This window comes from Sceloporus undulatus, chromosome 6, assembly GCF_019175285.1.
Source record: "Sceloporus undulatus isolate JIND9_A2432 ecotype Alabama chromosome 6, SceUnd_v1.1, whole genome shotgun sequence".
NCBI lineage: Eukaryota > Metazoa > Chordata > Lepidosauria > Squamata > Phrynosomatidae > Sceloporus > Sceloporus undulatus.
In genome coordinates, this window is record NC_056527.1 from 136,911,537 (window position 1) to 136,935,987 (window position 24,451).

At 39.6% G+C, this 24,451-nt stretch overlaps 1 protein-coding gene across 1 annotated transcript; it reads left to right on the plus strand.

The window, feature by feature from the left end:
• Window positions 1-405: 405 nt before the first annotated feature.
• ATP12A (ATPase H+/K+ transporting non-gastric alpha2 subunit) lies at window positions 406-24,193 on the plus strand. Its single transcript, XM_042472290.1, is given in 24 exon segments — window positions 406-506; window positions 6,350-6,493; window positions 7,790-7,849; window positions 8,355-8,414; window positions 8,416-8,559; window positions 9,330-9,443; window positions 10,165-10,299; window positions 10,832-10,949; window positions 11,697-11,965; window positions 12,438-12,636; window positions 12,744-12,853; window positions 13,618-13,752; window positions 15,241-15,433; window positions 15,941-16,116; window positions 16,294-16,430; window positions 16,736-16,886; window positions 18,272-18,440; window positions 19,200-19,354; window positions 20,584-20,707; window positions 20,905-21,050; window positions 21,927-22,060; window positions 22,670-22,771; window positions 23,293-23,384; window positions 23,778-24,193. Coding segments are annotated over 24 exon segments (3,105 nt in total). The 5' UTR covers window positions 406-497; the 3' UTR covers window positions 23,807-24,193.
• Window positions 24,194-24,451: the final 258 nt, after the last annotated feature.

The following is a 24,451-nucleotide window of genomic DNA, read 5'->3' on the forward strand; positions in this document are numbered from 1 at the left end:
GGCAAACGAAGTAACTCTTGTTCTCCGGTGGAGGGAGCAAACACTGGAAAGCATAATTGCAACTCTGACCTGGAACCCATGTGCCCATTACTGTGGTATGTTTCCTCCTACTTTTTGATGAAGCAGAGGATAGGCTGGCCTTCATGTGTCAGGGAGGTGTGGCTAGGCAACATTCATAAGGGCCAGAAAGCATCAGACTCTTCTCACAGGCTCTGGAAGATGAACCTGTCCTGTCTGAAGGATGCCCAAGTGTAGAGAAGATTCTAGCTAACACCGGCTCTCCTACTGGGCTACAAACTCTGTGAGGTCTTCCATTCCAGCCCTGCGACTGGTCATTGCTACTCAAGACTTGCATTTCAATATATTTTTCCTTTTTCCTTTTTTTAACTAAAAAAAAACTTCAAGTTTTTTGACTTGGTATATTTATTTGTTTGGCTGCAAAATAACAACCACAACCCTCAATTGTTCAGCTTGTCCAGAGGAAGAAGACATTTACAATGGGAAAGGTGAGTAAAACTGGGATGAAGACCATTGATGTTTGGGGACTGTTTTAAAACTTTGAAATATGCCTTGGTTTGTCTTTCTCAGTGCACTACGGGTGCATCTACATGAAATAATGCAGTTTGACACCACTTAAACAGCCATGGATCCAGCCCACAGAATCATGGGATTTATAGTTTTATGAGGTACTAGCACTTTTTGGTAAGGAAGCTAAAAAACCTTCTAAAACTACAAATCCTAGGAATCCACAGGATGGAGCTACTTTAAATGGCATTATTCCAACAGTGTATGTGCACCTTACTACTTCTATCAGTAGGGTTAAGATAGGAACTTGGTTTGGTGGCAGTAAGAATGATACAAAGATGAAAAACTGAAGGAAATTTTTTAGAGATGAAAATATTAAGCAGGGTTTAAGTGATTAAGCTGAGAACTAATGCTAAGAATTTACTTATGATGAGAAATATTTCACAATGTGCAATGATGTTGACTGTCTACAGCTACTAAGCATTTAAAGTACACATGCAACAATGTGTTAGGAGTAGTACCATACAGAGTGGATGCCATCCAAATTCAAAAGGCTAGCAAACATTATGCTACAGGAAGGATGGCATTGCTAAAGAATTTACAGTAAGGAACAAAAAGATGAGAAGAAAATAGTTTATTTTAGAAGAGCCTAGTCTGAAAATTTCACAAAGTTTGAAAGTAATTAGAAAAAATGATGTTTTGGTTTTGCAGTGAAAAAGAGGGGAAATTCATACATACATTTTCACTGACTTTTGGAATACCAAAATTAAATTGAATTCTTGCAGACATTTTAGTTCCAGTTTGGTATGCGGTATCGTATGTATTGTTTGCCATCAAGTCAGCTTCAACTTACAGCAACCCTATAAACAGACAATCTCCATGAGCCCAGGTTTTCAAAAAAAACCCTGCTCAGGTCTTGTAAACTAGGGTCTTGGCTTCCTTTATTGAATCCATCCAGGAGCATCACAACGGGAGTCACAAGAGTGTGGACCACACCAGGTGACATCATAGAAGTGGGTACACACCCAGTGGGGTGGTAGCCCTGGTGGGACTAACACAACTGCTGGATGAGTGAGAAAGGGTCATCACCCCATCTCACTCACCCAACGGCCATGCAAGACCCCAACAGGCCATCCAGAGGCCTCAGTACTCAGCAGTGGGGAAGTGCCTTCCATTTAGGGTCTGGCATGGCTTCATCCACAGGGTTGCCATGAGTTGAGATTGACTCGAGAGTGGTCAACAACAACAAATGGTTGTTTGCCCAAGCAGCCATGTCAGACCCTGAATGTAAGGCACCACCACACTCCATCAACAGTCTGGCCAGATTCTTGCTGGACAACTGGGAAGCAAGTAAGTGAAGTAGTGGGGGACAGAGGCTGACCACCTTCTCTTCCCCATTCACTGGGTGACACCAACCACAGGAATGCCAATCCCGGTAACATAGCCTTCTTGTTTTCCCACTGCCTTCCATTTAACTTAGCACTATTGTTTTTTTCTGGGGAGTCATGTCATCTCATGATGTAGCCATAAATAGCCTCATTTTAATCCTTTTGGCTTCTGGTGAGACTTCTGTCTTGATTTGGTCTAAGGCCATATTTATTTGTCTTTTTGGCAGCCTGTGATATCTTGTAGTACAGTGGACCCTCCACATTTGCTGGGGTTGGGGGCACAAGACCCCTGGGAAGGTAGGGAAAAAACACAAATAAAAAAACGGTATTTTTTTAACCTGAGAGAACAGCTCTCTAAGAATCTCTAGTCCTCCAACACAACTCTATGGTGAGCATCTACAAATGGCTAGTGAAGTGTTTTCTATAGTGTTCTCTAGTAATCTCTAGGTCTTCCAGAGTGGCTCTATGGACAATTTCCAACAGAGTTGTGCTTGGAGGACCGAGAGATTCCTAGAGAGAACACAGTGATCAAAACTGCAAATAATCAAATCTGCAAAAGTCAGAGCCATAAATGTGGAGGGCTGACTATAATTTTCTACAGCAGCACATTTCAAATGAGTTTATTCACTTCCTATTAGCTTGTAGCCCCTTACCTCAGTGGAAGATGCGATCCCACCACAGTGGAAGGGTAGTGCCAAAATAATCATATATAGAGTTATAAAACAATTTGTGGAGAGGAATATTTAAAAGATAACATGTTTTGGAGAAAAGTCAAAAGCAATTTATTTCATAATATATTGTGTGTGTGTTGTGTGCCTTCAAGTCATTTCTGACTTATGGCAACCCTAAAGTGAATCTATCATGCAGTTTTCTTGGCAAGATATACTACTTTTGCAAAAAGTTAAATGATCCAAAGTCATGGAGGTGCACATAGGTTCTGAGCTAAACTCTCTGTCAATAAGCAAACTGTGACCTGATCCTCAGTCACCAAGTATGACTATACCTGCAAGGTTCAGTCATATAATCCTCAAAGAATCTTGTAAGGAATGGGGTCAGCCAATAGTTGGTCGTTCCAAAGAATGGCATGCAATTTATAGCTCAGTTATGATCTAGAAAGTTATGTATATAAAAGTGGATGAGCTCATACAAAACAAGAAACTTATCTTAGGTGCACATGCTATCCAAAAGGAGGCAGAAGAGAACAATAGTGTATCTATGTTGTCCAAATTAAGCAAAATGGGTGGGGTGACTCCCATTATGAATGGCAACTGTTTCGAAAGCATTAGCCATGCATAGGAGTAAAATAAATATTAGGTGGATTTCATGTATTCTGCCATATATTCTTTGAAAGAAGTAATAGGCTATTGGCTGACTTTCAAGACTTACCATGATAAAAATATCCAAATAAGTTTGGACATGAAAATCAGTATGATTCTTAACCCCTAACTGATCTATAAACACTAAAATTAATATGGATATTTCTATAGTGTGTGTTGAGTAGCATTTGTTCATTGCCATCAAGACAGCTTGGATTTATGGTGACTGCATGAATGAGAGACTGAAATACACACTGTCCTCAACAACCCTACTCAGAGACTGCAAACTCCTAGCTTGTTTGAATCCATTTAACTGTTTTGCACTCTTTTCCAATTGCCTTCCACTTTGCCATGCATTTGCTTTTGGTTGTCGTTTAAATTTCCAGCTTATGGCACCCCTAAAGTGAACCTGTCATGGGGTTTGCCATTCCCATCCTCTGAGGGTGAGAGAGTGTGACTTGCCCAAGGTCACCCATTGGGTTTACATGGCAGAGCTGGAATTCAGACCCTGGTCTCCAGAGTCGTGATCCAACACTCAAACCACTACACTATGCTGGCTCACTTTTGGTACACTACAGTGATAACATACACAGTGCTAGCCATAGCCATATTTTTATCTGAAGCTAAATGAGCACTTGCTAGAAAGTTACTTTTTCAATTTCTCATCAAGGCAGAGGCCAGCATTACCATCCATTTAAAACTGCTTGTGACTCATGAAAGACAGCAAAACATACTCAAAATATCACAACTAAAATCAAGAGAAGCACTAACCATTTTGAATAGATATGAATATCTTAGAAATGTATGGATATACCCAGAATTTGGAATATATATATATATATATATATAATATTAAGCAGTAATGAATGCAAAACTCAAACCTATTTATGTTACCATTGGGTGGACCTTAAACCATAAGATTGAGAAAGTGGCATATAATACACTCTTGCCTTCAAGAGGCATGTTTTGTTATTGGTTTGTTCAAAATTTGAGAGTTTAAGGTGCTTTCCTCAACTTGACACTTTCCAGAAGCATACAAGTCCCACAATGTGATTGCTAGATGGGCATGATAGAATTTGTAGTCCAACACATCTGGAAAGTACCAGAATGGACAAAGCTGTTCTAAAACATGGCATCTAAGAACCAGTGCAATTCAATTTTCCAATAGCTGTGCTGTGTTTTTTTATCTTCTTTCTACCCCATCCACTTAAGACATAGGGTTGGCAGGGGTCCTTTCTCCTTATTTGAGGGCCAGAAAGCTTATCCCCTAAAAAGGCTAATAGGCATCCCTTATTACAAGGCATATCCCCCTATCGGTGAGCTGGAAGGCATTTTCTTTTAAATAGACTGAACGCAATGCAAAAAAGAATAATCTTGCATTTATCGACGTGGACCTTTCATAAAGACAGAAATGTGTTTGTCACATAATTTATTAATGTGGCAATATTGGCTGTGGAATCAATACTTTCATTTGGTATCTAGAATACAAATTTGTAAAGAGCCGCTTCCTGATTGTGAGCCCTGTGTGTCATGAATTTTGGCTCTCGCGTGCTGTTTTGAAAACCTGGCGTGGCAGCATTACTCCAGCAACAAGTATGCTGTTTGCTCAGCCTCAGGGATTGCTTAAGAGAGAATGGTACACAAACCAAAACAGTCTAGTCAAAAGCCTCTAATCTGCCCTTTAATACCATATTTTAAAATAACTAGAAAAAAAATTTGCTCCACTAACACAGTATTGGTTATACTGTCAGTTCTGAAATCTAACTTTAAGCCCAAACATTCATTTTGTTATTTCCCAGCTCTGAATATATTTGGTGTTTTTATAATGCAGGCTCATGTATCTCCCCAATAGTTGACTTTGAACAGGGCACTATATTCGGGCATGGACACTACAATCTCAAGATTCTTGTTGCACTTTTGCACAAGTACACAAACTCAGCCTTGTGTACCTCTGCTTAAAATCTCCCATCCAAATTTCTCAGCGTATGGCATTCCAAATTGCTTGGTTTGCAAAGTGGGGGAGGACAGATACCATAGAATCATAGAATTGTAGAGTTGGAAGAGGCCACAAGGACCAACCTTGTTTGTGACGTTCTGTTCTTCCATCTTGGTTTTATACGTTGGTGATGACGAAATTGTATGGCAACTACTTAGCACAACACAAAAAGGATACAAGGTACAATCATGTGACTATGGTGTGTGTTTTTTAAAAATCATCTTAAATGTAGATTATTTTGAAATTTCAGACTCTGATTTTAAAACTACACTGGGTTTCTGCAGAATTTTTGCAAGAAGAAGTATATGTACGAGAAAGAAAGGGGTGAGACAGTGTGAGAGAGATTGAAAAAAACAGTTATAGAACATGAGTTAGATAATACTGAACGGTTTTGGTAAGGATCACTCCAAAATTTCTACATATCCAAATTTCACTCTGAATATTGAGGGTTAGCAAGCTGTTTGTACAGAACACCCACTTTTTTATAGATATCCACTAAGCTTCTTTTGATTTCTGGACTTTTTAGAGAAGGCTGACGATCCTCCGTTTGCCACAGCTTTCCTTTCCATTCATTCCGATCTTTCTCTATTTTAGCAATGTGTGCATTCCCAAAGCATAGCTCTTGAAGGAATCTAAACATACTTGGTGTTTGCATTCAGTTATATTAGATCTATTTAATGCATTTTATTTAGTGTCTTTCATCTCAGCCATTTGGAGCCCCAAGACAATTTACAACCGGGATTTCTATATGTTTTACATATGCTTGTCTAATATTTAGACACTGTGTCTTATCATTGATTACTTGTGAATATTGTTGAGGCAGAGAAGGAAAAATACAACAAGGTAGAAGAAAACTAAAGTTTTGGAAAATGGCATGCCCTAGCACCAATATTAATTTTATATGTTGAACCAGAAGAAAGATGAAGAGATATTCTGCCCCCAGCAAACCCACAGTATGGGAATACAGCCACATTTTTCACAGCTCTGGGAAGTTGTCTTATCTATGGAAAAATTTCAGTGCCTCTACCTTCACCTTTGCAAATGCTTCCCAGTGGTTCAGTGTGGATGAGTCAAAGAGATAAGTGAAGTAAACTAACTGAACTTCCCTGCACACTTAATTTCAGAAAAAACTTGATATCTACTCGGTTGAGATCAGCGGAACAAAGGATGTGGAAGCAATTGGGAAAGGAGATGAAAAGTACATCGATTTGAAAAAGAACAAGAAAAAAGGCAAGGAAGCCGAAGACCTCAAGAAAGAGTTGGATCTGGTAAGTGCTTATAACCTACAGCAGTTACAGTTACCTACACTTTCATGTTGTTGGGCTACAACTCCAAGCAGTCCTTACCACTGGCTATGCTGACTAGGACTGCTGGGATTTGCAATCAAAATTGATCTGTATGGGTACATAATTCTCAGTCCTGCTTGGTAGCATGCAGTATAGCCCTTGATGCAGCTAATATGGGGCAGAGGATGAGGAGTGAGTGGGGCAGAATGAAAAATTCAGGATGGAACAGGACTCCTACCATAAAAAGCTGCCGTTTGATACCAGTTTAATTGTCAGCGCCCAGTGCTATATAATTTTGGGAATTGAAATTTTGTCTGACATTTAGCCTTCCCTGTCGGAGAGATCGGGGGGGGGGGGGTGTGACATCTGAAAACAATTATGTTTTTGCATGCTAGATACCTTGATTACTTGAACACTCCTAAGTTAAGAAGGGCCTTTATGCTTGCAAGATTAAACATCCTTCCATCTACCGTAGTGGAAGGCAGATTTAAAAAGATATCATACCAATGCCAGCTCTGCCCTTGCGGCTCTGAAGAAAATGAATCTATTAGTCATATTCTCCTTTGTTGCTCCCTTTATTCTGAACAGCATGCCCTGTTTATAACCCGGTTTATTCAACAGTTTCCTGGCAGGCAGGAGAAATTTTATGTGGACTATCTACTTGCAGACAGCAGTGAATATGTAACTACCAAAGTTGCTAAATTCCTTGCAGCTGCTATTATTTGTCGTAAAAACTTTTAAAAACAGATGCAGGAAATTACTATATAACTTTTTCCGCCGATACTTTGATTGTAGATATTCAATTATCTTTGTTATACCCATATATTTAGTATACAGTACCTGTTAAGTCCATTTAGATGCATGTCCCTGGATTTTACCCCTGACATTTATATGTATATATGTATTCATACAATACTAGAATACAGTGTTTTTAATGGATGCAATACAATATAATTTCTGTAAACATTTTATTATTATGTGCTGGTCATATGCCGTAATAAATTATTATTCTGTTTTTTTCTGGATATTCCCTGATTTAACCTCCATTTATCCATGGGATTTGGTCACTTCCCTCCTTCCAACAAAGAGTTGGAAGAGACCTCAAGTGAGTTTTCAGACTTCTCTAGTTTGAACTGTAACCAGAACCCAACTGTTTGAAGATGCAAATATAGAGACTATTAGAACATTTTGACTATGACATAGAGTTTTTGGTAACTATAGAACATATATTTAAATTTAAAAAAATACTGATAACCTCTCAATTTCTTACTCTTTTAGGATGATCACAAACTCAGTATTCAAGAACTAGAAGACAAATATGGTACAAGTATCATTAAAGTAAGTTGATATAAGAAAGGTACGATTGGGCAACTCAGCCATAAGGAAATCCTCTCGGTTATAATGGCCTGTTACAGACTGCCAAAATAAAGCTGCTTCGGGTCTCTTTGGAGGTATGCTATTTAAATGATGCATGGGTCCCAAGAGTCCAGAGGTCGCACCAAAGCCACACTCCATTCCTAAGCACTGGAGTGCAGCTTTGGTGCAGCTTCCGGATTCTTAGGGTGCATGCATCATTTAAACAGCATACCTCCAAAGACACCATAAGATGTATTTTTAGCTATTTTATCTGAAGCAATGCAACTGGGTGTGCATTGTAACTTCAGACCATACTAACCTGCCTTCATATTCAGGAAGGGGCAGGCCATACGTTTTAAAAACCTTTAAATATATAGATATATTAACAATTTTGTCAATATCCCTATTGGATTCAAAACTCACTTTTGACTATAGATTATGTCCCTGAATTATCTGCATTTATAACAATGTGCTTTCCTTCCTACAGGGTCTTACAAGTGCAAGAGCTGCAGAGGTTTTGGCCCGAGATGGTCCCAATGCTTTAACTCCCCCCCAAATCTACTCCAGAGATAATTAAGTTTCTCAAACAGATGATAGGAGGGTTTTCTATCCTTTTGTGGGTTGGAGCTATCCTCTGCTGGATCGCTTTTGGGATTCAGTATGCACAGAAAGTTTCTTCAGCATTTGATAATGTAAGCATTGCTATATTTCTGTGGTGGTGGTTGTATTTCCCTTGGGTGTCATCCCCATTGAAACCATAAGAAAGACTATCCCTTAGTATTAATAATTGAATAATTATTACCTGAAATTCTTAACAAGCTTTAGATTTTGTATGATTTTTGTATAATCCTGAAGAACACCAGTTTTCCATTTCAGGTTGAATTTCCCTTACCCAGAATCCCCAAATCCAACATATTCCCAAACCAAACTTTGTTTCATGCATGGCTGAGATAGTGACAGCTTTGATTTCTGATGGTTCAATGTACATATATATTTGTTTCATGCACAAAATTATTTTTAAAAACGTTATAAAAATTACCTTCAGACTATGTGTATCAACTGTATATGAAACATACATTAATTTTGTCTTTAGACTTGGGTCCCATCTCCAAGATATCTCATGATGTCTGTCTATGCAAATGCATGTATTCCAAAATCCAGCTCCTGCCCCTGAAATCCAAAACAATTCTGATCCCAAGTATTCTGGATAAGGGAGACTCATCCTATACATATTTTTACAAGTTCTTTGATTTGAATGATCATGAGACTTTACATTCTTGATGATCGCTCACAGAGACATTTCCCAATTATGGATAGGCTACAAAACTCAACTTTCCTCTTGTTATTTGTACACATTAACTATCACTGTTTTTTTGAGTCACATTGCATAGCTATTTTATACCAGGTGGGAATTATAAATGTTTTCATTTTATTTAACTTGCACAATCTTCTTGCCATTCAGCTCTATCTGGGTGTGGTCCTTGCACTGGTTGTAATCCTGACGGGGATGTTTGCTTATTATCAAGAAGCTAAAAGCACGAACATAATGTCCAGTTTCAGCAAAATGATACCACAGGTGAGTGTCCAATAACAGTACAGTGGGCCATCTCCTTATTATCATTATTATTAACTTTTATTTATAAAGCACTGTAAATTTACACAGCGCTGTACATACAATCTTTTAGTTAGATGGTTTCCTGCCCTCAGGCTTACAATCTAAGAAGACACGACACAAAAGGAGAGGGGAGTGGTGGTGGGGAATGGGATCAGGTCCAGCAGTTCTTCTCCACCTCCGAGGCCTGGACCAAGGCAGATCGACTGGAGGAAGGGCTTGGCATTCCTCCGGATCCCCCCGCATAAGGGAAAATCCATGTATGCTCATGCCCCATAGGAAACAATGGGGTACATGCACATGGTGGTGATGTGGTGTGCACACATGGGCGTGTGCACCATTGTTTATATTGTTGTGCTGCTTTCGTGTAAGCAGGAAGCCGCGTATAGTGCACTGACATATGGCACAGGTGCATTGTATATCAATTTGTTTAAAAACTAGGTAGTAATGTTTAGGAAGGTTGGGTTTGGCTTGGAGACTTTCCCATATAGTATATGGGAGGAATTGAATCCTGTTCTCCAGAATCCCAGTCCTATGCTCAAACAACTCCAGCATATTGGTTTCATATAAAATGGCTGAATCACTTTGTGTAGCCCAATTTGTTGAAGATGTTTCAACGCTTTGTGGACAGCACCCAGTAATCACACTCAGTTTAACAAACCCTTATCTTTGTTTATCTCATTAGCAAGCCCTTGTCCTCAGAGATGCAGAGAAAAAGGAAATCCCAGCAGATCAACTGGTAGTGGGCGACATTGTCGAAATCAAAGGTGGAGACAGGATCCCAGCTGACATCCGGCTGATCTCCAGTCAGGGTTGTAAGGTAAATAAAGAAAGAAAAATAAAGATCTGGCTTTAAACCCACTGCGAAACCTCGAAAACAGTATACAGAACTCAGTCTTGCTGCAGATAAGGTAAATGAAGATATATGATCAAATGAAGGATATATCAGCAAGCAAGTGAAGCTGGGTCTCAAAAAATGCATGCAATGATAATCTCAAGGCTGGACTTGGCCAATGCGCTGTGCATTAGGCTATCTTTGTATTTAGTTTGAAAACTTAAATTAGGTCAAAATAAGACATCCAGATTGATTCTCCCTACAAAGATATCCCTGACATTATATTTCTGTAGACTTTCACTCCAGAAGAGAAATTGGTTGCATAATCTCTAGTCTTTAAATTAGGAAAGGCGCTTTTGCAACAGAACTGTATCAGGGATAAGATCACAAGTGATGTATTCAGTCTTTCTTGACTATCACATATCATGCTTAGGACAGCTCTCTATAAAACCCAGTGATGAGTAAACATAATAATGGGTCACCCAAACTCATATGAACATTTGACTTTGATCAACAGGTGGATAACTCTTCCCTTACTGGAGAGTCAGAGCCTCAGTCCCGTTCCTGTGATTTCACGCATGAAAATCCGCTGGAGACCAAAAATATTGCTTTTTATTCCACAACTTGCTTGGAAGGTAGGTGTGTTTATGGGAGAGAGGGGGGGACAGAGAAAGAGAGACCGTGAATGAGAAAGAAAAGATAAACATGGAAGGGAGGTCTAGGGAAAACTTGACCTCCCAAAAAATTATTCTCTATAATTGCACTGTGCTACTCCAATTCCAGACGTTTAAAACTAATTTTGTGTGCATGAAAAGTTAGTGAAACAAAGGGGTAATTTCAAGTTTTGTGATATTCAAATGGTGTTTGAATATCTGCTACCTGCTGCTGTTGATGATGATGAAGATTAGTGCTACTACCAACAATAGTAACATCAGTAGCAACAATATTTGGAAAGGGGATGCAAGGACCTGCAGAGGAAAGGGGATAATAGGAAAGCCCTTATCTAGGAATATGGACGTTTTATTATCTACAAATGAAAATATAAAGTCCACACCATTTATTTTAAAAAAAGTAGAAAATGGGGTAGTGGTTGGAATACTAGAATAGGTCTTCAGGAGACCACTGAGATGCATGGAAACCCACTGGGTGACCTTGGACAAACTGGGATCTCTCAGTCTAAGAGGAAGGCAATGGTAAACCTTCTCTGAATAAATCTTGCCAATAAAACCCTAGTGAATCTGAGTTGACTTGGAACAAAGCAACAAAGAAGTAGTAGAAAGCAGCCCTATACTGAGAGATACTAAGAAAAAGCAGTTTGAAGAAACTGTGGTATTTGGTGCCCAGACAGATAAGGGATGATATTTCCCCCATTTTCTCCTTAGGTGCTGCTACAGGTATAGTAATCAACACAGGTGACAACACCATCATCGGAAGAATTGCTTCTCTAGCTTCTGGGGTTGGGAATGAGAAGACACCCATTGCTCTGGAGATAGAGCACTTTGTCCATATTGTAGCTGGAGTAGCTATTTCCATAGGAGTGCTTTTCTTCATCATTGCTGTTTCCATGCACTACCATGTTCTGGATTCCATCATCTTCCTCATTGGCATTATTGTGGCCAACGTACCTGAAGGGCTGCTGGCTACAGTTACTGTAAGTAGTTCATGATTCTAGGCATATGTAATGTCCACACTCCTGCATGCTACCTAACACACACAAAAAATTGATTTTGGTGACTGAGGCCTTATTTAAACCCGTTAGATTACTGTCACATCCCAGGAGGCCTGTCCAACCCCAATGCATCTCAAACCACACACTTTAATGGGAGATGTGGCAAGGACCACTACATTTGTGTGCTAGTTTGGGGTCACAAATTTTAAGGTGAAAAATTGGCTGGTGCAAAAATAATTTTAAAGAATATAGGGGCTCTGGATGCTTTGAATGACTTCTGGGGATGGGGGGTTTAGGAGGCACAATCTGAGATCCTAAGAGCTGCACACAGCCCTCTGGATTCATTTTGCCCACCACTGATACAGAATTAGCAGAATTAATATGAAATGTCTGTCTTCAGTTCTTCTGTACAATTTGATTAATATGGGTGGTGATTGTCCTTTATCTTTGTTAGGTGAGTTTATCCTTGACAGCAAAGAGAATGGCAAAAAAGAATTGTCTGGTGAAGAATCTGGAAGCTGTGGAAACCCTGGGCTCTACATCGATTATCTGCTCTGACAAGACAGGGACCCTGACGCAGAACAGGATGACAGTAGCCCACCTTTGGTTTGACCATGCCATCTACTCAGCTGACACCAGTGAAGATCAATCAAGTAAATAATGGCTCAGGAGACTTTGGAGGGGAAGAGGGATAAGTATTGCTATTTCCTATTCTAGAAAATGAGACAAACATTTTCTCCATTTTCCCTCTCCCCTTTAGCCCAGACCTTTGACCAAACATCTGGCACATGGACTGCGCTGTCAAAAATTGTATCCCTATGTAATCGGGCGGAATTCAGACCAGGGCAGGAGGATGTGCCTGTCATGAAGGTATGTGTGTATGTGTACCTACCTTCAGGTTTCCTGCCATCTTATGGTGACCTCATGAATTTCATAAGGCTTTCTTAGCCAAAGAATAATCAGAGATGGTTTTACCAGTTCCGTCCTTTGAAATATTGCCTACAGCGCTTGGTATTCATTGGTAGTTTCCCATCCAAGTACTAACCAAGGGCTGACCCTGCTTGGCTTCCAAAATCAGATGAGATCTGCTACATTTAGAGCATTTGGTGGAGTCATGAAGGTACCAAGGACTTCATGTTAGATTATTTCTGAAGAAGATTATCCAATTTGATTATTTTAAAGTTAAAAACACAGTTCTGATTTTAAAAATCTCTAACAATTCATTCTAAAATAATAGAAACGCGTATGGCAATGCCATGCCTTTCATGGTACAATATGAGTATGGGGTTGAGCTCATGGGCCAGGATAGCATGAGTTGAGCCTGTGTTATTCTGGCCTGGGTGCTAAACTGGATTGGACCTCAAGTTAGCATGAGGATGGGTGAGTGTGTACATGGGACTCATGGAAAGACATCTTAGAATCCCAGCTTTTGCTTAATGCAATAATAATGAAACTTGTGGTCATTTATCTTGGGGAAATCTGAGAAAGGTTTCATGCAATAGTTCTGCAACACCGCTAGTTTAGGATTAGAGAGATGTATCACAGAAATGTAAATCATATCCTTTTGAGTCTTTTGGGATGGTACCACTTAATGTTTTTTAAAACTGAGATTCAATTTTCAAAAATGTCTACAGAGAATTGTGGTGGGAGATGCCTCAGAAACAGCTCTGCTGAAGTTCTCTGAAGTTGTTTTGGGTAATGTGATGGAAATCCGGAAAACAAATAGGAAAGTGACCGAGATTCCTTTTAACTCCACTAACAAGTTTCAGGTAAGTGTGGTTTCTTAGAAGCAGCTGATATACAGAGATGTGAAGGGAAATGGGTTATCACATGAACATTAACGTTTTAATGCGCAAGCTGATGGAGAAAATTATTGGGCTGAAAAAAACAGCTAGAATGAAAAGTGAAGAATCAAGTCTGTAACTGCAGAGAAAGACACACTGCTGTAATATTTCAGTCTTAATGTAGAATTCAGACAAAGCTGTGTTAGTCTAGATCAGTTTGCAAAAAGATACTGCAGTGCTTTTCAGATGAATGGAAAGAAAGAGGGTTGTATCATAAGCTTTTGTAGGCTGCATCTGCACTTCACAGTTAATGCAGTTTGACATTACTTTAACTATCATGGTTCTATCCTGTGGAATCCTGGGATTTGTAGTTTGTTGTGGCACCACAACATCTGACAGAAAAGGTTAAATGTTTCAGAAAGTAACAAATCCCAGGATTCCATAGCATTGATCCATGACAGTTAAAATAGTGTCAAACTGCATTATTTCTGCAAAGTAGATGCAACCTGAGTCTGATGAGGTTGACTCAGTCTCCAAAAACCAATGGACAAAGCTTCTTTCTCTCAGTCTCAAAGGTGCTTCAATATTGCTAAGTATGCCTGTGTTATTGCTTCCACACAAATCAGATTAGAAATACAAAATAAATTCAATTAGCATTAATAGAGCCAAGAGGCTAACCAGGTAAAAGGCTCTAATTCCTCTTGAGGTTTGCCTTTAGTGGCGGTTCATCTGCACAGTAAAGCTGATGGTTGAATGGCCAAGAACCTACATATGTGCCTACATCTTCACATGGATTTCCATTTCTGTTCTTCATCCAGCAGCTGCCAAGCCCTGGTAGGGGACTCTCCTGCTGTTGCTTACTGGTGAAGAAGAGGAAGCGGGGAGAGATGGGTCTGACTATGGAAAAACAGATGGTCCCAGCATAGATCCCTTCTAGGGCTTTATGATGATGGGAGATGGTGGGATCTGTTGCTGGACAGAGCACAGGGGCAAGTCAATACCCCTCTGCACCCCATACAAAAAGATATTTATGTGCGTATAAACTGCATTTATGCATACCTAAGTCACTAACAGGATGCCAGTCCATGTGTTCTTTTACACATTTGGGTCCAGATATACGTTAAGCTTCATTACTAGCTTAGATCCAATTAATTAAAGTGAACCTGCTCTAAGGATGATGAAGGCTAGATCTGACACACTAGAAGAAGGAACAGCCATTTTAAAAAGAGGCAGCATGGGAGAACTGTGATTTATAGCTTAATAAACAGCATCATTGAGATTTACTGCGCTCTGTAAAATATATCATAGTTTCACCACATTAAATTTATATGAGACAGCTGTCAAGCCAGCCAGCCAGCATGATTTTGTATATTCTTCTTCTGGGAGTGTGAAGTTGAAAAGGCGAGGTTTTAAATCAATCCTTAAAAGTAGCAAGGCAGAGCATTTCAACTGTTGCCCTTTTGGTGTGTGCAGCTTTCCATCCATGAGACTGATGATCCTGAAGATAAACGTTTACTCCTGGTGATGAAAGGTGCCCCTGAAAGGATTCTGGAGAGATGTAGCACTATGATGATCAACGGAAAAGAGGAGCCACTGGATGAGGAGAAAGCAGAAGCTTTCCAAACCGCGTATATGGCCCTGGGGGGCATGGGGGAGAGAGTACTGGGTGAGCTGAATTTTTGCAAAACAGCAATGTAGTGTTGAAAGAACCTTGTTCTTTAAAAATGCATCACACAAAGATTAACTGGTAATTCTAAAGCCAGAAATCCAACTTTGTTTTGTTAGACCATTTGTTAGATGGCACTTATTTATAAGAGTGTGAAATAGTGGGGAGATACAACTTTCACTGGAATCTTTTATGAATGTGTGCAACCTTGAGTTACGTAGTCATGATTTTCACATATTCACAGTCCCTGTTGAATTCCTACTCAGCCATTGAAACCCATTGGGTGACCTTGGGCAAATCACACTCTCTCAGCCTCAGAGTATGGCAATGGCAAACCCCTTCTGAAGAAATTTTCCCAATAGGGTCATTTTAAGGTCTCCCTAAGTTTGAAATGACTTCAAGACACACAACATCATCAACAACGTAGCTCCTACTTTACTAAAGTATGACTTGTAATCTTTCTTCCTTAATGTCATCTTTTTGGTTGTCTCCTTGTTTCAACTCTAGGTTTCTGTCATCTGTATTTGCCAGAGGAAGAATTTCCAGACACTTACACATTTAACACTGACACCATGAATTTCCCTACTAACAATCTTTGCTTTGTGGGGCTCATGTCAATGATCGATCCTCCACGATCCACTGTCCCAGATGCTGTCATCAAGTGCCGGAGTGCTGGGATCAAGGTAAGCTTTCCAAAAAGCAGCTTTGAACAACCAAAAGGCCAATTGGTTTCTAATGACAGGTTCTGCAAACTTAAATAGTTCACAAGTCAGGATAGATACTACAAGATGTAGCCTTAAGTTGGCTCCTTCGTATTATTAATTGTGAATTAATAAAAATATTAATTGTCCTTTCTGTAGGTGATCATGGTCACTGGCGATCATCCCATCACAGCCAAAGCTATAGCCAAGAGTGTAGGAATCATTTCAGCCACCAGTGAAACAGTTGAAGACATTGCAAAGCGCCTCAACATCCCTGTTGAGCAGGTGAACAAACGGTAAGGACTGCATATAAATGCAAGAAAATCAACCTATCCTCCTTAAGGTGTTACTCTTGTTTGAATGCATAGTTGATTCTGTTACTTAGCAAAATCTGTTCTACTAGAACATTCCCACAGCTATCTTAATTTACTAGTACTGATGTTACCTTCTTGTGCTTTTCACATCTTTCACGCAGCCATAATGTGTGTGAACAAACATATTCACCAATGCACCCCATTTTTGCACCTGGTTTTCAATCTGTATAAAATATATAGCTTTGCTTGACATAGACGTTGACTGTGGTCACATTTGGCTTTTGCAGAGAAGCCAGAGCTGCTGTAGTTAATGGAATGGAGCTGAAAGACATGACTTCAGAACAACTGGATGACATCTTGATCAACCATTCAGAAATCGTCTTTGCTCGCACTTCACCCCAGCAAAAACTGATCATAGTAGAGGGCTGCCAGAGACAGGTGAGTGATTGGTGAAAGGGAAAAAGTGTGCATTCAGTACCTATGAGCTGCAGTCTTGTGAACTTCATGGAAAATATCTATGGCAATGATAATGACAACAACATAACAGACGCTGATGAGGAAAGAACCGGTTTAGCCACCTCAGTTTAAAAAAAAAAGGACTTTATGAGCTCTCCATTTCTACTTCTATACAGAGATAAAAACTAGTCCATAGTGGTGTCTTCTTTTTTTAATGTCTCCTTCCATTCTGCCACTGTAACACCCAGATGTGTTGTTCGTGTGCCTTCAAGTAGTTTCTGACTTATAGCAACCCTAAGACAAGTCTATCATGGGGTTTTCTTGGCAGGATTTGTTCAGAGGAAGTTTGCCATTGCCTTCTCTTGAAGCTGAGAGAATGTGACTTGCCCAAGGTCACCCAGAGGGTTTCATGGCTGAGCTGAGTATCAAACCCAAGTCTCCAGATTATAATCTAATACTCAAACCACTGTGCAAAGTAATATTTATGTAGTTCTCCAAGGAAAGAACACAAGGGGAGGGGAAGGATGCTCCATACAGTCTATATTTAGTAACCAGAGCCTATAAGCTGTTTGGTACAGTATTATTTATAACCAGACTCAATGTACTAAATCCTCAAGAACAAGATACCCAGCATTTGCCTTAATCAGGTTTTGTGGGTTTTCCCTCTGCTGAATTTAGCTCACAGTTTGCTAAATTCCCTTTCACTTGGGTCCTCTGACCTTTCCTAATAAGGACATGGTTACATGAATCTCAGCGAACAGACGTGGATTTGGCAAATCAGCAACTTTAGCTTCTTACATAAACCCCATCCATCCTTGCAGTAGATAAATGTCACTGTAATAATTTCAGACTCACATTAAAGTATTTAAAGAGCGGAGATCCTTCAGTGCTGCAAAAGCTGAATTAGCCAGTTCTCGGTTATCTAAAATTCCTGATACTGTAAACTGGTTAGCATGGCACGATTCAAGTTGGACTTATTTATTGGCATATATTGGCTGTCCCCAAGCCCATACAGACAAATGTGGTTTTGCCCTATACAAATATCCACATAACAAAGTGAAATAGTGTTATTTTCCACTTACAAGTAGTAGACCAAGAACTGATATCTGGCTTCATCTCAGAAAGTAACAAAGATCCCTTCAGGCAGGAATAGGCAACGTTTAAAGGAAAAGGTCATGGTTGCTTATGCAATGAGGGGAAGCTATAGCTGAGCTGAGGGAATGGTTATACCTTTCATGCTGTTCTTCCAGCATATAGTTGCTTTGAAATAATATTATTATTCAGAATAAGGTCATATAAGCTCAATATAGCAGGACCCAAGCAAGGGTACAATTTCAGTAACACCCCTTGACTCTTATGTCTTCCAGGAAGCAGTAGTGGCTGTGACTGGTGATGGTGTCAATGACTCCCCTGCTTTGAAAAAAGCTGACATAGGCATTGCCATGGGCATTGCTGGCTCTGATGCGGCGAAAAATGCAGCTGATATGGTCTTGCTAGATGACAATTTTGCTTCTATCGTTACAGGAGTGGAGGAAGGTAAGATGAGGCCTATTTCTTTGGTCTTTTGTCAAATGCAAGCTACCTATGCATGGGGGTGGCACAAAGTACAAACTTGGAGAGACCCCAGTACTGTACATGTAACCCCCAATTGCTCCAGACAGATATATTTTGGCATATGTAAAAGGTGAACTGTCACTCATCATTGCCCCTGTGCATGGATGAAATTCAGGCACATGGTTTCCATAGGGAGCCCTCTTTTTAAGCCAGTGTTGTTGGGATTGTCACAGCATAAATACAATGATTGTATAACTTGAACAGTAGTCAAAGAATGGTGCAGTTGTTACAGATTCTATCACATTTTTGGTAACCTTGTCAGTTGTCCTTGTAACCCCCAAACAAACAACAGGTAGAAAGCAATTTTTAACAAATGATGTCCCAAGCTGTCCAGTGGCTACACCCACCTTATTCATATTATTGTTGTAATTTCTTCAAAAAGGAAATACCTACTTCACAGATATTGTTTAAACGTGATAATACAGTACTCAACCTTGCTCATTTACTGGAATTTATACCAAGAGAAAAGTGGCAGTGCTACCCATAGTTTCTGTTGCAGTGTTTTCTAACATTTTATGCCGATAAAAAGGCTCCCACAAAATGTTCAGCTTTTATGATATTAATCACTGCCATTAATATACTCATTTTTTCTTTTTCTTTAGCAGAATTAGGAATCTGGCAGGCTCCATTCAGAGATATTCAACAAACTCATCCTTTCCATATTCCATTTCTCACCTACAGGTCGCTTGATCTTCGACAATCTGAAGAAAACCATTGCCTACACCTTGACCAAAAACATTGCTGAGCTCTGTCCTTTCCTGATCTACATCATTGCCAGCATCCCGCTGCCCATTGGCACCATCACCATCCTTTTTATTGACCTCGGCACAGACATTGTAAGTCCTAATTTCTGGAAGACAAATCTTTCCCTTTGGAAAATGCAGTTTGCATTGGAGCTTTAATGTGCCTTTTTATACGATGAAGGTCAAAATAAGCAATTGTTCACTTTCTTTCCTCCTGATTTGCTAATGAAGAGAAGACCTTTGATAAGGAGAAATATACTGGAAAATTTACAAAACGGTTAGAACAAAGAAATATAGGAAGCCATATAATGATCAATCAGATCATTGGTCTTTATAGTTCGGTATTGTCAATGCTGTTTGGCTGCAGATCTCTAGGGTCTCAGGCAGGATTCTTTCCAAACCCTCCTTGGAGATCCCTGGTAATAACTGATGGTTTATAGATTTTTGTGGCTTTTTTTAGCTATCTGGCCATGTTCTAGAAGAGTTTATTTCTGATGTTTCACCAGCATCTGTGGCTGGCATCTTCAGAGAACCCGCACAAAACTATGGATGCCAGTCATGAAAGCCTTCGACTTCAAACTGATGGTTTTCTAGCCAAGTACCAACTTAGCATTGTTGTTGTGGTGGTGGTGGTGGTGGTGTGCCTTCATTTCCGACTTACAGCAACCGTAAAGCAACCCTATTGCAGGGTTTTCTTGGCAAGATATGTTCAGAAGTTTGCCATTGCTTTTCCTTGAGCCTGAGAGTGTATGACTTGCCCATGGTCACCCAATGAGTTGTATGGCTGAGTGAGGAATTGAACCCTGGTCTCCAGAGTCCAACACTCAAATCACTGTCAGACTGGCTCTCTACTAACTAGGCCTAATCCTGTTTAATTTATAATAACAGGTATGTTCAGGGAACTAAAGTTTCTTCTTAATATAAGCTGTTCCTCTAATTAAACTAATTATGGGATTATTCTTGCTAGATTATCTTGACTGCATTTCTCTATTTTTGTATCCCTGAGCACAACAGGCAGACAGTGTAAAACAGCCTACAGGTATTTGGGGCTGTCACCACATTACATAATTGATGCAGTTTTACATTCCTTTAACTGTCATGGCTCCATCCTCTGGAATCATGGGATTTGTAGTTTATTGTGGCACCAGAGCTCTCCAACAGAGAAGCTAAATGTCTCACAAAACATCAAATCCCAGAATTCCATGGCATTGAGACATGATGGGTAAAGCAGAGTCAGACTACATTAATTCTGCAGTGCTGATACAGCCTGAAAATCTTGTGTCATATCTCTGGAGAGTTTATTAAATTGGCTTCTCTTACAGATTCCTTCTGTTGCACTGGCCTATGAAAAAGCCGAAAGTGATATAATGAAAAGGAAGCCACGCCACAAGAAAAGGGACAGGCTGGTCAACCAAGAGCTTGCAGTGTACTCCTACTTACAAATCGGTATGACTTGTGACTATATAGAAGCGGTTAATGGGTAATTCGAATCAGTATATATATAAAAGACGTATGTCTCAATGACCCAGTGCTCTTAACTGGGATGCAAAATTCTCCAGTAAAAACTAATGTGCATTGGACCATGTGTTTTTATTATTTCCTTTCTCTCCTGTAAGTATAATGTCTTGTGTCCTCTTTTACAGGAATTATACAGACAATTGGAGCCTTTCTGACCTATTTTACTGTTTACGCTGAGCAGGGCTGGCTCCCTCATTCACTCCTAAATATTAGAGTCGACTGGGAAAATCAAGCTCTTGATGACTTGCCAGACAGCTATGGACAAGAATGGGTAAAGCATCTTAGAATTTCTTTCATTTAAATCACCTGTTATCGTCATAACAGGACAACCATCATTTTTGGATAGGATAAATGTTTTACTTTGTTTAATGCTAGCAACAGAATGCAGCCAATGCAAGAAGGATCCCTGATCAACTCCATAGAGCCCTAAAATTAGTTAAATGGCAATACTGGCATTTGTTCTCCAATAGATGTAGCTCTGTAACAGATTAGACTGGCTTCTCTTGAACAAGATAGTACCATCCAATGGTCTCAGTCCAATATCCTTAGTGTAGTGTAAATACCCACAAGAGAACATACACTATGGCAGCACTACGCAACCACCATGCAGAATAGCAATATTGCACCCCAGCAGAGAAAGAATGCAAACAGAGCTTTAGGAGAACAGCAACCTATGTTTGCTGCTGTCCATATATACAGTAGTCCATGTTGAAATATAATCCCAGAAGGCAGTTCTGCATACTTATTCCCTGAAATGTTGGTTTGTATAGCATTAGACTACATGTTCCATGTGCTGCATACATTTTCTGCCTAAAGAAAAGGTCAAATTACTTCATAGCATTCCGTCTAGAACAGTGATGGTGAACCTTTTCAAGGCCGAGTGCCCAACCTGCAACCCAAAACACACTTATTTATTGCAAAGTACCATGTCCCTCTGGCTTTCTAGTAACAAACTCTGGCAAACTCTGTGCTGGGATGATGGCACATGTGCCCACAGAGAGGGCTCTGAGTGCCACCTCTGGCACACGTGCCATAGGTTCGCCATCACTGGTCTAGAATAAGCATAATCTTCACATGTTGAATTTGCTACATCACAGGAGCTGAAGTTCTCCCTTAAGTTAACCATTCAACCCGTTCTCTTTTACAGACTTTTGAACAGCGGAGAAACCTACAATATCATGGCTACACAGCCTTTTTTGTCAGCATCACCATTCAGCAAGTGGCTGACTTGGTTATCAGAAAGACACGGCGGAATTCTATTTTCCAGCAAGGGCTCTTCAGGTTGGTGTTTATGGCAAATCCTGCTAACAAGTGGAACCCCGAATGTTCAGAAACTTCAAAACAACCTCAATCCATCCTCCCGTCTCTCTCTTTTTGTTATTGTCAGTTGTACTCCTCCTCCAGATCTATCTCAAAAGGTTCAACTTAAAAATACTTCCAGGATTTTCCATGCCCAAAATGAAAACGTTGAAAGTGGATAGATAACTCATTCACAGTGTAATGAGATCCATTTGCATCCTTTCCCCTTGTTTTGTTTTTTGGGTGGGAGGGGAACCAACTAGCTTAAAAATTTTGAAATTTACCCATTAATTAGACTTTTAAAAGAAACTTCTGAAAAGCCCTTAAATGTCTTACAACAGAATGGGCTTACGGCAAGGAAAACCCATTTTTACCATTCACATAATCTTTCCTTGTAAGATCATGTTTACTAGACCAATCTCTACCAAAAGAAGTGAAAACTGATGGTAACTCATATTCTTTCAGTCCCTAATCATTATTCATCTACACACATATAAGACTGGAAAATGAAAATCAACTATTATTAATGGGGTTTCCAAATAATACTAATATGTAATCTTTTTCATTCTTGGTGTTTTTTTCCTCTTATAGGAACAAAGTTATCTGGTTGGGCATCATCTCCCAGGTTGGAATTGCTTTGATTCTGTGTTATGGTCTCGGAAGTGTGAATGCCTTAAACTTCACACCTCTCAGGTAAGTTCAGCTTCTGTCCTGCCACATGCTGGGGTCAATTCATTAATATTGACAAGTGTGGCTGAAGGAAATAGTGCAGTCCTTGTTCTAGTAACAGGGCTTACAAACCTGGGCTTTGGAGCAGTTACTGAAGTATTATTAAACAGAGAAGACCTTGTCAATGATACTAAAATCCCACCTTACCTTTTTCAGCTTCCTATAAAGTCAGCCAAATAAAACCCTAAATTGACATTCAACCTCTCCCTTCCTTTGGAGTGTCTCATCCAAAGGATGTCCACATAGAATTGAATCACATTGACTTTTTAATATTTTGTTTGCAGTACCAAGTCATCAATAACCAAATACATGTAAACTGATTGTGGCTAAAAAATGAAAATCCATTGTGGTTTAAGGATGGGGAGGGAGAGAAGGGGTCCAATGTCCTTGGGTCGTATTAGGATATTTATTGCTGTGCTAGATAATTTATCCAGTGTTTTTAGAATGCTGTTTAACCCATAATACTCTCTCTCTCTTTTTGCTAGGTTTCAGTATTGGTTTGTATCTATGCCTTTTGCCATCTTGATATGGGTCTATGATGAATTCCGCAAGTTGTTCATCAGGCGGTACCCAGGAAGTAAGTAGCTAGCACTTTATGTGTCATCAAGTCGCCAGTCAATGTATGGTGAGCCCCACGGATTGCATAGGGTTTCCTTAGGCAAGGAATCCTTAGACCTTATACATTATTACAATTTCTACAACCATTTTAACCTAATTATGGAAAGTGCAAGTTGCAAAAAAGTCCCCTTCAGATCAAGATTTCTACTTGAAAAATTGTGCACAGAATCAGTCGTAAAATCCCAAAAGATTTTCCTCAGTCCAGGATTCTTCGGATTGGGTTTTCTTTTAATCCGTACAAAGCATGTTTACTGACTATTTTTCATGTAAAGTTGACAACTTATGCCATGGCAAATACCTTACTATTTTGGAAATGGCTAATTATTCCTTTATGTTTGCTTTCCTTCTACAGGTTGGTGGGATAAAAATATGTATTACTGAGAATGCCTTCAATCCCTCCTCATTTCTCCTTGCTGGGGAGTGTCTCTTCTGCCATCTAAGGCTTGAAGGTCCTTGGTGTGTGCAATATCAACCAACTGCAAAGATTCTTATCAGAGCAAAGAACTAAAAGACTCTTGGATGGATCGACTCCGTACTGTAAAATCTTGTCCTTGGATTATCGACTTGAATGCTGCTTTTGTAATACCTAACCCCTTGTTCAAAGTGTACAAAGTTTAAAGAAAAGAAAACCATGTTGTATATAGAATGAAAGAAATCACGTTCATTGCAATAATAATGTAAATGACTTGCACTAGGTTTCTTAATATATATATTTTTGTTGTTGAGAATTATTATGACACGGTCTGTGGCAACCCAACTGTGAGCTTATAAGTGTAGGCCAGATGTGAGTTGCTCTGGACTATGCTGTATAAGCACAATTTGATAATAAAATAACTTTTTACATAAACTCCCTGTTTGTGGTGTCCATCTTCTATCAATGGTTGGGGACTAATGCAAAGCAGGAATGAAAGAGTCCCATTAATGCTCAATCCAAGAGGAATCCCTGATCCTCATGATTTACAGGAGTCAGGCAAGGTCACATAATTTGCGATAACTTATTGCTGTTAAGATAACTTCGTTGTTTTA